We start from the raw sequence: 14,848 nt of genomic DNA on the forward strand, positions 1-14,848 counted from the left end.
GCCAGATACAGTCAGATCCTCGCCCAAATGGAGCCCCTCCTGGGGCTGATAACGCCGTCCCACAGCCCAACCGTCTGCACACGACTCTGGCCTCAGCTAAATCCCAGCCGTCATCACACACGGTTCCCCACTGCTGGTTGTGAAGCACCTCGACTCTCCCAGCGCAGCGACTCGAACCATTCACCAGTCGAAGCTGAGTTAGTTCTGGGATGCCTGAGTCTGCATACACCCCAAGGAGATAAACATTCAGAGATGGGCTAGAGGAAAGGAGTATGGGGCTTGTTTCCTATAGTTTCCTCTGGCTCCCATTCAGTCTCGGTGTGGCAGACAGGCTGGCTCAGGGGGCCTGTGAATGGGACACTGCGGGGTTCCTCTCTGGAGGTCACCAGCTCTGATCCAGCCCCAGGCATAGGGGAATGGCTGACTCGTGGGATGGTGAATGGGACACAGGGTCTTTCTCTCCAGGGGACGCCAGCTCCAGCACAGTCTGTGCGAGGGGGATGAGCTGACGCAGTACACTGGGGGAAGGAGACCTGGGGCTTTTCTCCCGGAAGCCACCGTTTCCCATTTGTCCCCAGCTGAGGCAGTGGTAGTGGGGGGAACACGCACGGGGCTTTCACATCTGGGGCCCTGGGTCCAAGCTGGTAGTGAGTGGAAATCGCAGCCCTCTGATGCCCAAAATGAGCTGTTGGGGTTAATTCCCCTCCATGACAAGACAGGTGAATGACTGGGGCATTTCCACAGGTACCCTACAGCCAGGATGCCCTGCACCCTGCCATACAGCCTGCCTTGTTAACAATTCACTGGTGAGGAAACTGAGGCACGTAGTGAGGAAGTGATGGGGTGAGTCTGGAAGAGGCAGGATTTGAACCCAGGTCTCCAGCTCTACACTTGAACGACTAGATTAAATAACCTTAACTCTGCCCTTCCTCACCCCAATTTATGAGATAGCTGCACACTGCAGCATGCACCCCACACATACGGACAGACCCCTGCACCCTCTGCCTATGTTTGTATTTACCTGTCATGGGGAATCCTGTCATGGAAGCTGAAAGAAAGCAAAGAGATGAGGTAAGTCTCTGTCTCCATGGCTGGTCACGTTGGGGATCTGCAAACACTGGCTGATGTAAGTGAGCTCTCCCCTGCCATCTCTTGATGCACTGGGGGAAAAGGTCTGAGCTGCATGTGACTTATTTCCTGCCTCTCAAGGAGGTGGATTGACTCTCTTGCCCCTCCTGTCGGCGTCGGTCGCATCTACACAGAAGTGCTGTAGCTGCAGAGCTGCCACTGTAATGTTTCCAGTGCAGAAGAGCCCTAAGTAGCCAGCAAAAGACAAGACCTGGTGAGCGACGTCAGAACCAGTGACACTGCACCAGCCCTTCCAAACCAAGCCACCTGCTTCCACACTGCCTGCACCTCTGAAGGACCCCCACACCCTGCTCCCCTCAGGCCTGGCTTCCCCGCACCTGGGGTGTGAAAGCCCCACACGCTGTGTAATGGAGTGCTAAACTGTATTATACTGCTTAGCCACTAGGTGGCGATGTGTGTAAAATACAGTAACTCCTCACTTAAGATTGTAGTTATGGTCCTGTAAAATGCGACTTTAAGCAAAACAATGTTAAGCGAATCCAATTTCCCCATAAGAATTAATGTAAATAGGGGGGATCAGGTCCCAGGGAAAAAAATTTCGCCAGACAAAAGGCATTATATACATTTTAAACAATTTTAAACAAGCAATTTAATACAGGTGTTAAACAGGCTGGCAGCCCCCTATCAGCTCCCCTCCCCCACCCCAGCGCCTCCCTCCCGTCAGCAGCCCCCAGGGATCAGCACCTTCCCCCTGCTCCCCCCACCTCCTGCCTGTGGCAATCAGCTGTCTCGCGGCATTCAGGAGGCTGTGGGGAGGAGCAAAGATGCGGTGCACAGCCTCCTCCCTCCCTCCCTCCCTTCCCCGTCTCCTGCCTGCAGCAGTCAGCTGGTTTGCGGCATTCAGGAGGCAGGGGAGGGAGCAGGGAGGCTGCAAGCCTTCCCCCCAGCATCCTGAATGCTGCAAACCAGCTGATTGCCGTGGGCAGGAGACAGAGGGAGCGAGGGGAAGGTGCTGATCCATGGGGTTTGCTGGTTGGTGGGAGGCGCTGCGGGGGGCGTAGGGGAGCTGATAACAGGACAAAGCAGGTGACCAAACGACGTTATAGCGGAGCATTGCACAACTTTAAACTAGCATGTTCTGTAATGGAGCAGGGACGTAAGATCGAAACAACGTTAAGCGAGAGGACGTTAAATGGGGAGTTACTGTACCTTTTTTTAAGCTAACCACAGCCATATCTGGCAGAGCATTAAAGGATTGTGGTCTGTAAAAGCAAACTCTGACCAGTCCATGTCTGGTACAGAAAAACACTGCGGTGTCTGGAGTAAACTAAGAACAGAAATAGAAGGAACAAAGCTACAAACATTGCAGGATCTCGTCACCAGGCCACTCTTCAGTGCCCCAGAGAACTTCAGCTTTCACAAACTTCACCATGGACACAAGATTTCACATTGCTGTCAAGCTGCACAAAGAAACTGGAAAGATGCAGGTATCTTCTTTAATGTAGGATACAGGAAGCCAGCAAAGCATATCTTTAAATCCTTTGACTTTACTGAAGACAATCGCAAAGGTGACTATGAAATGGGTCTGGCTATGTTTGATGCATATTTTATATCTCAAAGAAATGTGGCTTATGGAAGAGCTTGTTTTCACCAGAGAACTCAAGAACTAGGGGAACGTTTTGAATGTTTTATAAGAGCTCTGCACAGATAGGCTTAAAACTGTGATTTTGGGAATGCAAAGCTTGAAAATATCACAGACAAGCTGGTTATTGGGTTAACAGATAAAATCCTTTCACAGCAGATACAACTGAAGAGAGATTTAACTCTAGCCCCAGCTATTCAAATAGCAAACCAGTCTGAATTAGTCAAACAACAGAACAAAAGGCAGGACAACTTGAAAAACATGAAACTAGCTTAGGCTATGTCTACACTAGCACTTGCTGCAGTATAACTTATGTTGCTCAGGAGTATGAAATGCCACCCCCGAGCGATGTAAGTTACACTGACCTAAGCACCGGTATGGACAGCGCTATGTGGGTGGAAGAAGCTCTCCTACCGATGTAGCTACCGCCGCTCACAGGGCTGGAGTAGTTAAGCCAACTGGAGAGCTCTCCTGTCAGATCAGAGTGGTTACATTAGAGAGCTTACAGCAGCACCACTGCATCGCTGCAGCTCCACCGCTGTAAACTCCCTAGTGTAGCTGTAGTCTTAGAAGGTTTAAACAGATGCTAGAGTGTTAAAGCTTATTATCATAATACCCCTGAAGCCAGGAGAGAGAACACCCAGGCTAAGAGGGACAAATCCCAGCCTACATGCACAATGACTTAACCCCTGAGGGAGAATGGACTCCCAGGAAGGGCTGTCGCACTGAAGGGGGTTCCTCCTAGGGACCATACAGAGCCAAGAGAGAGCACAAGTCCTGTGAGTCCGTGACATCCTCCCTCTTGTGGGACCTCACAGCGGCTCATAAGACCTCAGGACTGAACCTGAACACTGGAGACAATGGCAAATGGGCTTCCACATTGCCTTGTCCCCTCACCACAGTACCTCCTCCCCAGCTTCTCCTCTTATTCACATTGGCTCCGTCTGCGAGCTGGAGTGCTCCTGCTTGGTTACTTAATAGATTCCCAATGAGTAACATTCCCCTAACTGGGGTAGTAGCTTTATCCACATCTAAGCTGTTAAAAGGGGCACACTCACAAAAACACCAACCCAAATACAACAGATTTCTCTCTCTCAGGAACAGCCTGAAACTGGGAGAAAACTTATTAGCAGGCTACAGAATACACTAAGCAGCTGAAAGGTTTTAAAATATACTAAACAAATTGTCACACTGCAGCCTACACCCGGATGGGAAGCACACTGAACTATTTACTCTGTGTGTACACATACAAACCAACACACTTTCAGCAGTAACAGTCTCTTCTCGGGGTGCTGAAATTTGGCTCTTTGATTTGCTAGCCCCAGAACGGGGTGTGATGAGAGCGATGTCCCATCCCCCGGGTTATGGCTTCTCTCGACGTTCCACACAAATTATCACAGCAGTGTCCAGACCCTACTTTTTCTCTTTTTGTGCTAGTCCCACATCTTCTCCCCTGAGAGAGAGTGCGGTGTGGGTCAGTAGATATTGTTCCCCAGTAGCTTTTGTGAGTGACGAAGACCCACCTCCCACACCGGTGAATGCCCCGGCCGAGTACTCACTGGGGCAGCAGGCTGCTCAGCCCCTGTAGCCAAGGGTCAACTGAAAAGGAGAGAAATCAAGCCCTGGACTCCCTGGCCTGCTGCGAGGTGGGTCATAATGCAGGGGCCTTGCCTCAGGACCAGATCAGACAAGCCTGTGCAGAGCTGGCTGCAGTCATCTGCCTGGCTCAGGGCCTGCCGGAAACGCCCCAAGTCGGGGTAGTCATGGCTCCTTGCATGGCAGGTCTCAGGGCAGGTCTGTGTGTGTGTGGGGGGGACTGTTTCTGGGTCCTCCCGGCTGCCCACTCACTCCCCCTCGCTGGGTCTCTGCCTGTCTCTTGCTCCCTCACAGCGAGGTCCTGAACCCCCAAGTCCCTTCTGCAGCCATAGGCGGCGAGTTATATGGGCCCGTGGGGCCCATGCTCCAGCAATATTCCTGAAGGTGGGCCCAGCTCCACCAATGTTTGGGCCCCAGGCCCTGTGCTTTGGGGGTCCCCGTGCCAGGGGTCGGCAATGTGGGGCACTCTCACCTCAGGGGCAGCTCCCCCCAGCCCCGGAGAGGCCCCAGCGCTGACTTGGCTCATAGCCCATTGGCCGGGAACCCCAGCCAATGGGAGCTGCAGGGGAAGGTGCCAGAGCTGCCCGGCCACATCTCCACAGCAGGGAGGGGGAGGGAGCCACCAGCAGCAGCTCTCAGCCCTGGCAGAGCGAGCAGCAGGGTCTGTGCCTGTCAGACAGACACAGCCGGTGAGCTGTGGGGGCAGCCAGACACAGAGACACAGCTGGGGGGTTGTGGGGACAGACAGACACAGCCGGGGGTTGTGGGACAGACAGACAGACGGACACAGCCGGGGGGTTGTGGGACAGACAGACACAAGGACACAGCCAGGGGGTTGTGGGGACAGACAGACAGACGGACACAGCCGGGGGGTTGTGGGGACGGACAGACACAAGGACACAGCCAGGGGGTTGTGGGGACAGACAGACAGACGGACACAGCCGGGGGGTTGTGGGGATAGACACAGCCTGGGGGTTGTGGGGACAGACAGACAGACGGACACAGCCGGGGGGTTGTGGGGACAGACCGACACAGCGACACCGCCGGGGGGTTGTGGGACAGACAGACACAGCCGGGGGTGGTGGGGACGGACAGACACAAGGACACAGCCAAGGGGTTGTGGGGACAGACAGATGGAGCTGTGGGCGGGGGAAAGGAGCAGCAATGGGCGCCCCGGGGCTGGCATAAAATACACAGGACAGGGGGGGCTTCCTGAGGGGACTATAGCAACCCCCCCCCCCCCCCGCAGAGCAGACCCAGGTTGCAGCTGGCTCCGCCCATCACAGCCCCCTGCCCCACAGAGACCCACACAACCCTCTGCCCCCTCGAGAGACTCCCAATGACCCCTGTGCCCCTGTCACTCCTCTCCAGAGAGCCCACCCCTTTGTGCCAGACCACTCCCCTCCCCCACTGCCTCCCCTCCTCCAAAGCTCCCTACAATCTCCCCCGTTGCCTTCCGCCCCCCAGTCCAGCCCATTCCATTGGCCGGGAGGCTCCCAGTCTAGTGGCTATCAGGGCCCATGGGAGCTGCACCTGAGGCAGGGTGCCTGCTTGCAGATGCAGACCTGCCTGGCTGTGCCTCCACAGCACAGGGAGGGGGAGCCACAGGTGAGCAAGCCCTGGTCATCATCATCACAGGCCCAGTAATTCTCTGGATATCTAATTTCACTGAGGCAAAATGTGTGCAATTTTATGGGTTGAATGATTGAATGACATAATACCCACCTGCCTGCATTGTCCATCACTAAGTCCAGTAATTTTGACAAGTGTTTGTTGCACAACATGGTGGTGCCTACCCCTACCTTGTGCTTCAGGGGGTGATGGGGTCCAGGGCAGCCTGTGGCTTTAGCGGGGGGCCTGGCACTGGCAGCAGCGAGTGACCTGGCCCCAGCCCACTCTGCTTAACCTCACCAGCTCCCAGCATTGCTCAGGGGCAGGGCCTTCGGGGAAGAGGTGGAGTGGGGGCGGTGTGGGAAGAGGCTGGGTGGAGCAGGATTGCTCGCTGCTGTCGGCACCAGGCACCCCGCTAACCCCCCAGGCCACCCTGGACCCCACGTCCCCCTGAAGCATAAGGTAGGTAGGCATCCTATGGATGGGACGGATCCACTTGGGCACCACCAAAAATTATACAAACCTGCCGCCCATGTCTGCAGCCCCTGTCTCTGCTGCTGGGTTCGCTCCCCTCCGTGGGGCTCTGCCAGGCTGGGCCTGTCACCGCCTCATGGCAGGGTCCCACCCCCTTCCCAAACCCTCGTCCCACCCCCCTCAGAAACCCTCATCCCACCCCTCACCTCCCTCACTGAACCTTGCCCCACTCACCACTACTCACCCGCCTCCTGACTGATCCTGGCCCTACCACCCCCCTGCCTCTCACCCCACTCACCAGCACTTACCCCACTCACAGGCCCTGCCCCTCTCACCAACCCTCACCCTGCTCTCCCCACTGAACCTGGCCTAGCCCCCCCAAGGACTCTCGCCCTACCCCCCTCACCAATTCTCACCCTGCCCTCCTCACTGACCCTGGCCTGCACCTCCCCTACGGACTCTCGCCCTGCCCCCCTCACCAACATTCACCCTGCCCTCCCCACTGACCCTGGCCTGGCCCTTGCACAGACTCTCGCCCTACCCCCCTCACCAATTCTCACCCTGCCCTCCTCACGGACCCTGGCCTGGCCCTTGCACAGACTCTCGCCCTGCCCCCCTCACCAACATTCACCCTGCCCTGCCCTCCCCACAGCCCCTGGCCCCAGCCCCTTACTGACCCTCATCCCACTTGCTGGCCCCAGCCCTGCCCCCCTCACCAGCCCCCACATATGTGGCTGGGTCTTTACTCAGCCCCTCCCACCCTCTCACACGGCTTTTCTCCCCCTGACTCCGCCCCAGCTCCTCCCCGGGGGCTGCTCTCGCTGTCTCCTTCCCCAGCATGCACAGAGGCTGGGACCTCAGCTGGGCTCCCTGATTGGCCCAGCTGCCTGGTCAATCAAACTGACCTGGGGCACTGGCTACTATCCATTGGCCCTAGTCTGGAGTTCTCTGATTGGCCAGAGGCCCTCTCAGTCCCAGGGTCCCAGCTGCTCCTTGACCCCTCCCCTCTCTCCTGGCATGGGGCGAGGGCAGCCAAACAACCCACCCAGTGCCAGTGGGAGCAGCCGGCCCCTACACGACAGACACGTTTACAAGGGCCATCACTCAGCTTGAGACCTGCTGGATATGGAACTGTGATCAACAGAAACCATCCACAGAGCAAACCTGACAGACGGCGGATGCTGAATGAGAAGATGACGACTCAAGGATTCCAGAACAACCCCAGTCAGTCGTTGTAACTAGCGGCCAGCCAGATGGCCAAGCTGCTCCACGTTGGCATTTTTCAGTTAGGAGCCCAGGGTGCTTCAGAGACACTGAACAGACTGATCCGTCCTGAACTTCACAGCCAGCGTGACAGTGTGAATAAATGGCAGATACATGGAACTTAATGGGGGAGATGGACTGGGATGTTAACCTGTAGTGATCTGCTCAGCCACTGGGTGGTGCTGTGTGTAACATCCCTTAGGGAGCCGAACCTCAGCCATACTTGTCAGGGCATTAAAGGATCTAAGGATGAACACAGCTGGGGTGGATTAGCAAATTCTGTAGCCAGACCACACCTGGGACGGGAGCATGATACACTCTGCTCCCGCCACGTCTGGCCAGGGCTAGTGCTCTCCTCAGTTTTGATGGGGAGGAACAGTTATGGTGTGTGACCTCCCCCTGCCTCCCCAGTGAGTGTGTGTGTGTATCGGGGGGGCAGATACAGTGTGTGAACTCCCCCTGCCCGCCCAGTGTATGGGGGGGGGGTTGTTACCATAGTTACCCTAGTCCTCTTTCACAGGGCCTTAACTCAAATTAGGAACCTTCAGTTCGCGCCAGCAGCCTCCACACAGCTCAGTCCGAGTGCAGCTCTTTGGTGCACTCTGCAATTTACACCCCAACAGCTGGCTCTGTGCGCAGTGTAGACATGGCCCCTGGCTGGGGAGTTGTGTCCTTCCAAAAATGGGGAAAATTGGGTTTGAAAATAGGAGCACTGGAATTTGAGCAAGAAGCCAGGATCGTGGGTGAGCTGATAATCAGTTTGGATTTAATTGCAGCTAATAAGCACACAATGAATCAATGGACTACGTTCATTCCAGTGAATGAATTCTTCACCAGACTCGGGGGGCCAGCAGTGCTGCTCTCAGATCAAGGGAGAAACTTTGAAGACAAAGTGTTTCTGCAGCTTTGTGAGATTCCAGGGGCTCCACAAACCTGCCCCAGCCCCGCACACCCAGCACAGTCTCATAGGATAATAGAAAGTTTCAGTCTGACTCGGGGGTTTTACAAATTCATACATTCCTAGGTCAAAAGGGACCATTGTGGTCATCTAGTCTGAGTCCTGTATAGCACAGGCCAGAAACCTGCCCTGAAATAACTCCTAGAATGTTTAGATAAACATACAATCTTGAGTTACAAGTTGTCAAAAATGATGAAGAATCTGCCACGGCCCTTGGTAAATGCCTCATTCCAGCCTGAATTTGTCTGGCTTCTGGAACCTTCTAGCCACTGGAACCTGTTCCTCCTTTCTCTGCTAGACTGAAGAGCCCATTATGAAATACTTGTTCCCCAGGCCCATGTAGTTACTTACAGACTGTGATCAAGTCACCCCTTAACCTTCTCTTTGTTAAGCTAAACAGATTAAATAAGTTTTCTAGTCCCTTACTCGTTCTCACGGCTCTTCTCTGAGCCCTCTCCAACTCATCAACATCTTTCTTGAATTGGGGACACCAGAACTGGACACAGAATTCCAGCATTGATCACACCAGTGCCAAATGAGGAAGTAAAATAAACTATCTGCTCCTACTAGAGATTCCCCTGTTTGTGCATAACAGGATCACAGCAGCTCTTTTGGCCACAGTTTCTCACTAGTAGCTTGTGTCCTTTAGATTATCCACTGTACCCCCAATTTTTTTTCAAGGGGCACTGCTTTCCAGGAGAGAGTTCACCATGTAAGTATGGCCTATGTTCTTGGTCCCTAGATGTATACATTTGCATGTAGCTCTATTAAAATGCATATTGTTTGCTTGCCCCCAGTTTACCAAACATCCAGATTTCTCAACCCGTCCTCTTCATTATTTACACCCCCACAACTGTACCATCTGCAAACTTTCTCAGTGATGAGCTCTTCTTTTAGTGTCCAGCAACAGAGCCATCATCTCTGTATTTGGGCTTACAAAGTGGATTGCTGGCCCTCTGGAAATGCTGGTGGATGCTGAGAGGGAGCTGAGATTTGTAATGTTAACTTGTCTTTGTTCTCCAGGTTCTGTCAGTGCCTACCTGAGTCTGAGAAGGGCTGTGTCTGGGAACAGGACATTTCATAGCTGACTGTGAGCCCAGTGGCTGTCTCTGGTTGTGTGTTGTACAGCACCAAGCACAGCGGCAGAGCTGAGAGGCACCAGGCTGGGAGTGATGAGACCAGGGCTCTGTTCCCAACAGCCGCTATCACAGCCCCTCTCTGTGCCCCTATTGCCCCTCTCGATCCTCTCCATTTACACTGAGCTCTTGGGGGCAGAGACTGCCTGTCACCTGCCAGTGCAGAGCCCAGCACCACAGGGCCCTGAGCTCGGCCTACAGTGCTGCCGTAACATGAATTCTTGTGTTTGCATAATAAATAATAGTTAACAAATGGAGCCTCAAACACTGAACAAACACGGTAAGAGCACGACAGGAGTTATGTCATTCAGGGAATCCTGTGTGCAGTTCTGGTCACCCGCATGCAGGACAGATGGATTCAGATGGGACCAGGTGCAGAGAAGGGCTGCTAGGGTGGTTGGAGGATGGAGGCTGGTCGTATGAGATGAGCCTGGAAGAGCTTGGCTGGTTTAGCTGGCACAGCAGAGGCTGAGCAGAGAGTGAGAAGAGCTATTGAAGCCAAAGGACAGTGCTGGCACAAGAAAAAATGGGGATAAACTGGCCAGGAGTCACATTAGGCTGGAAATGAGAAGAAGGTTCCGGAACAGCCTCCTAATGGGTGAGGGGAGAACACGCTAACTCACGTGAAGATGGTGCTTGACACGTGTGTGACTGGGATTCTATAACACGCCCTTCCAGCCCTGTGTCCTGTGTTCCTAAAAAGACCAGCCGAGGGCGGCTGGGAAACACCTCCAGGAGTCAGAGACATGCCAGTTTCTTTTTACTCTTTTAACACTTAACAAAAGTTCAATTAATTGTATTGTAAAATCGTATGTGCAACTAGATATATCCTGGTACCACCCCCCTACTCTAACTGCTAGACTCCACTCCCTTTCCCAAAAAAGCAACAAAGAATCCTGTGGCACCTTATAGACTAACAGACGTTCTGCAGCATGAGCTTTAGGATTCTTTGTTGCTTTTACAGATCCAGACTAATACGGCTACCCCTCTGATACTTGACTCCCTTTCCCAAGGCAGCAATAGACCCCAGAAGTCCTGGCTCCCAGTCCCCACTGCTCTAGACCCCACTAGACCCCACTCCCCTTCCCAGGAATAGACCCCAGGAGTCCTGTTCTCCTAGGACACAGCTATGCCGTGTCTGATGGGTGGGGCTGGAGAATCGCAGGGTGCCCCCAGGGCTATTCAAAGCCAGAGCAAAGGGAAAAGGCCACTCACCCCAAAGCCAGGCCAGGAGGATGGGGATTCTTGTGTTCCCGGCTCCAGCGCAGGCAGCCGAGCTCCTGCCAAGGGGGTGCCCAGCTGGGAGCAAGAGGCACCCAGGAAACCCCATGTTCGTAGCACAGTCCTTATGGGGCAGCGTGGCCAGGGGTTAGGGCAGGCGATTGTCCTTGTGAGAGAGACAAGCTGAGCTCCGTGTGATGGTCACAGGCTGGGAGGCTGAAGAGATGGGGAAGGCACCCAAGGGGGCAGGGACCCAAGGGAGCAGGGAGTGTGTGACAGGCCTGTCACTGCAGAGACCCCTCCCTCCACACCCCCCGCTGCACGAAGTGATCCAATGCCTGTGCAACTGAACCCACAGAGGAGAAGTGACCCTCATGCCCTGCACGGTGGCTTTATTTCTATCACTGGATTGTGAAATATGTGTTCCTGAAACATGCTGAGCAAACAAACCCCTCTTGCAACTGCTGGTTCTGGGACACATGGGGTGCAGGGCCTGCTCCTGGAGCTGGTTCACAGGGAGTCAGCAGAACTGATCCACAGAGGCCTGGTGGACACGGGACAGGTGCATGGGTTGGACTGTGGGTGCGAGGCTCAACCCATGCAGTTAAAGCGACGCTGAGGGCTGTGTGGACGCCCTTACTCCAGTTGAATGAGGCTGATGCTTGGCTTGATCTACACCTAAAGCTTAGGTTGACCCAAGTACATCGCTCAGGGGGTGAAAAATTCAGACCTCTGGAACAAAGAACTCTCCCATTGGCCTGGCTATTGCTGCTTTGAGGGGTGTATTAACTATGGTGACGGCAAAGCTCCTTTCATTGTTGTAGAATCTGCATCACACCACAGCTGCGTAGCCGCAGCACTGAGCTGTGCCACTACTGCAGTTGTGATGTACACACAGCCCTTGTCTGCCCTGGGAAGGGGCATCACTGCACTGGCCTCACCACATGGGGACACCCCCATGTACCTAGAGCAGGTCCATTCACACCTGACTTTATGCCCAAGCCACATTCCCATGTTATCATCTCGGCAAATCCCAAAAGGACATGGCCTCCTTGCAGATCGAGCATCATGCAGCTCAGTCTCTGGCCAGCTCCTGAAGTTTCGGGGTGGATGTTTGGTCTATGCCCATCCTTGGCGATCTCAGTGGAACAGGGAAGTGCTTGGTGCCTACGTGATCACTGTCTGCCTAGCAGCTTTCGTTGGTAAACACACTTTGTAATTCACTGGTCTCCTGTCCCAAGACAGCTGCCGAAACTGAACCGAGAGCTGATGGAGGCGGGCGCTGGGTTCGTCTTCCAAGGTCCTCACTGTTGATATGGTCTTGCCCCTGCATATGGAGCAGCTGACAAAGGTGACTAGAACTGAGACCGTTCCCATGGGGACAAAGGCTAATATGAGCTTTACCCCCAGTCTGAATGGAGCCGGTGCCCGTCTGTGTAGCTGAGGCGTGTGGCTGCCAGGGCATGCGGCTGTTCAGAGGTGTTCGCTCTGACACCCCACCCAGCCCGTTCCAAAGCCTGGTGCAGGCAGCGCTCTGACAACTCACCCTGCACCACGTGTGCTGCCCCCGGGCCTGGCCACGCCCAGCTCACACATGTTTAAAGGGCTCTGTGCGGCCTGCATGAGGGTTTACAGCCAGGCTAGTTAATGTCTTAGCTGCCCAGCCTCCAACCGCAGCTACTGGCCTAGTGTGGACAGGGCCAAAGAGCAGCCCCCAGTGGTGACTCTCCCCTTGGCAACAGGGAGATATGGGGCTGGGTCTGCCCAGGGGTGGGTGTTTCACACATTTAATCCCCCGCTGGGAGCAGGAAAGGGGAATACCAGTGCAGATGACACAGAGCTACCGAGGGTGTCCATGGCCGGGAGAAGGCTGGGGGCAGGGGCGGCTCTACAAATTTGGCCGCCCCAAGCAATCATGCCCAGGAGGCGCCCCCGAGCCGCTGGAGCAGCGGGCATGACTGCGGAGGGTCGCGCGGCTCAGCTGGACCTCCCGCAGCTGCGGACAGTTTGCTGGTGCGGCGGCTCCGGTTGAGCTGCCGCAGTCATGCCTGCGGCAGGTCCCGTCGTCCCGGGGCTCCGGTGGACCTCCCGCAGGCATGACTGCGGCAGGTCCACCGGCCCAGCCTGCCGCCCCCCTGGGAAAGGGCCGCCCCAGGCGGGTGCTTGCCCCGCTGGGCTCTAGAGCCGCCCCTGGCTGGGGGTTGGGCGGCACAATGGCAGGGAGCCTGGAGGCTTGTAAATGGTCAGGTGCCCTGAGGCTGGGGGGAGCCGTGTGCAGGGGCGGCTCTAGGTATTTTGCCGCCCCAAGCACTGCAGGCAGGGTGCCTTCAGCGGCTTGCCTGCGGGAGGTCCACCAAAGCTGCGGGACCAGCGGACCCTCCACAGGCGTGCCGCCAAAGGCAACCTGCCTGCCGCCCTCGCGGCGACCAGCAGAGCGCCCCCCCACAGCTTGCTGCCCCAAGCACGCACTTGGCGTGCTGGTGCCTGGAGCCACTCCTGGCCATGTGAACCCCTGACCCTCATCCCCTGAGTCTGCACGAACTGTCACAGCACAGGGACAGGCCCATGGGCAGCTCCATGGAAACCAGGGCTCAGTGCGTAGCAGGGTCACTGGCACAGCTCTGGGTGCATGAGGGCCGGGCTGGGGCCCAGTGAGAACCTGCCCTGCCTTTGGATAGAGCCATGGGGCGCCCCCTGGAGACGGTGAACAGTGCGCCCCTCTCCCCACCAGTGCTGAGCTCCCATCTGCAAAAGTCTCCAGCAGAGCTGAGGGGTCAGGGCCAGGGGATGAGGATGGTTAGAGCTGGGGGTAGAGGGGTTCCTCTGTGGGGGGACAAAACATCTGGGGCTGGTTATTGAGGGAGGAGGGATATGGGAGATGGGAAAGAAGGACCCACAACATTGACTGGGACAGAAATGGGAGATCAGGTGCTTCTCACAGGGCAGGAACCAGAGGGATGAGCAATGAGACAAAGAAGGGAAAATCCACACTGACCCCAGGAAATCCCTTCCCACAGTGTTATGAGTCTGGGGAACTCATTGCTGTAACTTTAGCACCCTCGTGGCCAAGATGGAGTCTGCTCTGCAGGCAGCTCTGGCCAAGAGAAGGCGCGCGCAGGAATGCAGCAGGAGAAATCCCTTCCACCCAAGGGGCACCTGTTCCAACCCCCCCAGAGTGAACACACCCACCCGCAGGAAAAGTACAATGGATATAACAAAGGGAGATATTTATTTACAGAGGGATGAGAGGAGAAAAACAACAAGGGGAAATATAAGGGGAGCAGTAGAACAGGGTTGCATTCAAACCCAGGACCCACGGGCCCAGTGGGAGCACAGTCTGGAGGGGCAGGCACTGAGTAATGTGTCTGCACAGAGTTCACGAGTCCTGAGCAAAGTTCCAATCCAGTGGTGAGTTTTGGGTGCTCTTGGTCGTCTTCGGCGCCAGTGAACTTTCCCCAGCAAACCCCTCCGGTGCCTCTTCTGCCGCTCTCTGCAAAGTCACACAGAGCGACCACCTCCCCACTCAACTAGCTACAGCCTCCCTCCTTGTTCCCAGTGCAGAATGACCAGCCCCACGCAGCTCTGGGCAGCCATGATACTGGGTCCAGCTCCGGCCTGTCCTTCTCCGGCGATTCCCCCCGGCACAGGGCTGCTCCTGGCTCCTGTCCTGGGCTGTCCCCGATCAGGCCTGTCCTCCTCAGGCTTCACGCACGTTCTCCCCGCTTCCCTCTCCAGCCCCGGAGCTTCCTTCCTTTTTTCTTACTCTCCCTCTCCCCTCTTGGAAAAGATTTAAAGGGACCATGCTCTCTAAACCCCAGAGGGGTTACATTGCCACAAGGCAGTGCTGGGCCAGGGCTG

General features: G+C 55.6%; 2 protein-coding genes across 2 annotated transcripts in view; both read right to left on the reverse strand.

Annotated features, from left to right (window-relative positions):
* LOC120388078 (deleted in malignant brain tumors 1 protein-like) overlaps positions 1-11,160 on the reverse strand; it is a 67,470-nt gene extending 56,310 nt beyond the window's left edge. Inside the window, exons 1-2 of the mRNA XM_039509641.1 lie at positions 10,985-11,160; positions 1,022-1,048 (exon numbers count right to left, since the gene is read on the reverse strand). Of these exons, the coding sequence (XP_039365575.1) occupies positions 1,022-1,048; positions 10,985-11,099 (142 nt within the window). The 5' untranslated portion in view covers positions 11,100-11,160. The remainder of the gene's footprint in view (positions 1-1,021; positions 1,049-10,984) is intronic.
* The window catches only part of LOC120388077 (deleted in malignant brain tumors 1 protein-like), a 132,896-nt gene that overhangs the window by 34,954 nt on the left and 83,094 nt on the right, over positions 1-14,848 (reverse strand). The gene's annotated exons all lie outside the window — the stretch shown is intronic.

Source organism: Mauremys reevesii, linkage group 22 (genome assembly GCF_016161935.1).
Source record: "Mauremys reevesii isolate NIE-2019 linkage group 22, ASM1616193v1, whole genome shotgun sequence".
Lineage (NCBI taxonomy): Eukaryota > Metazoa > Chordata > Testudines > Geoemydidae > Mauremys > Mauremys reevesii.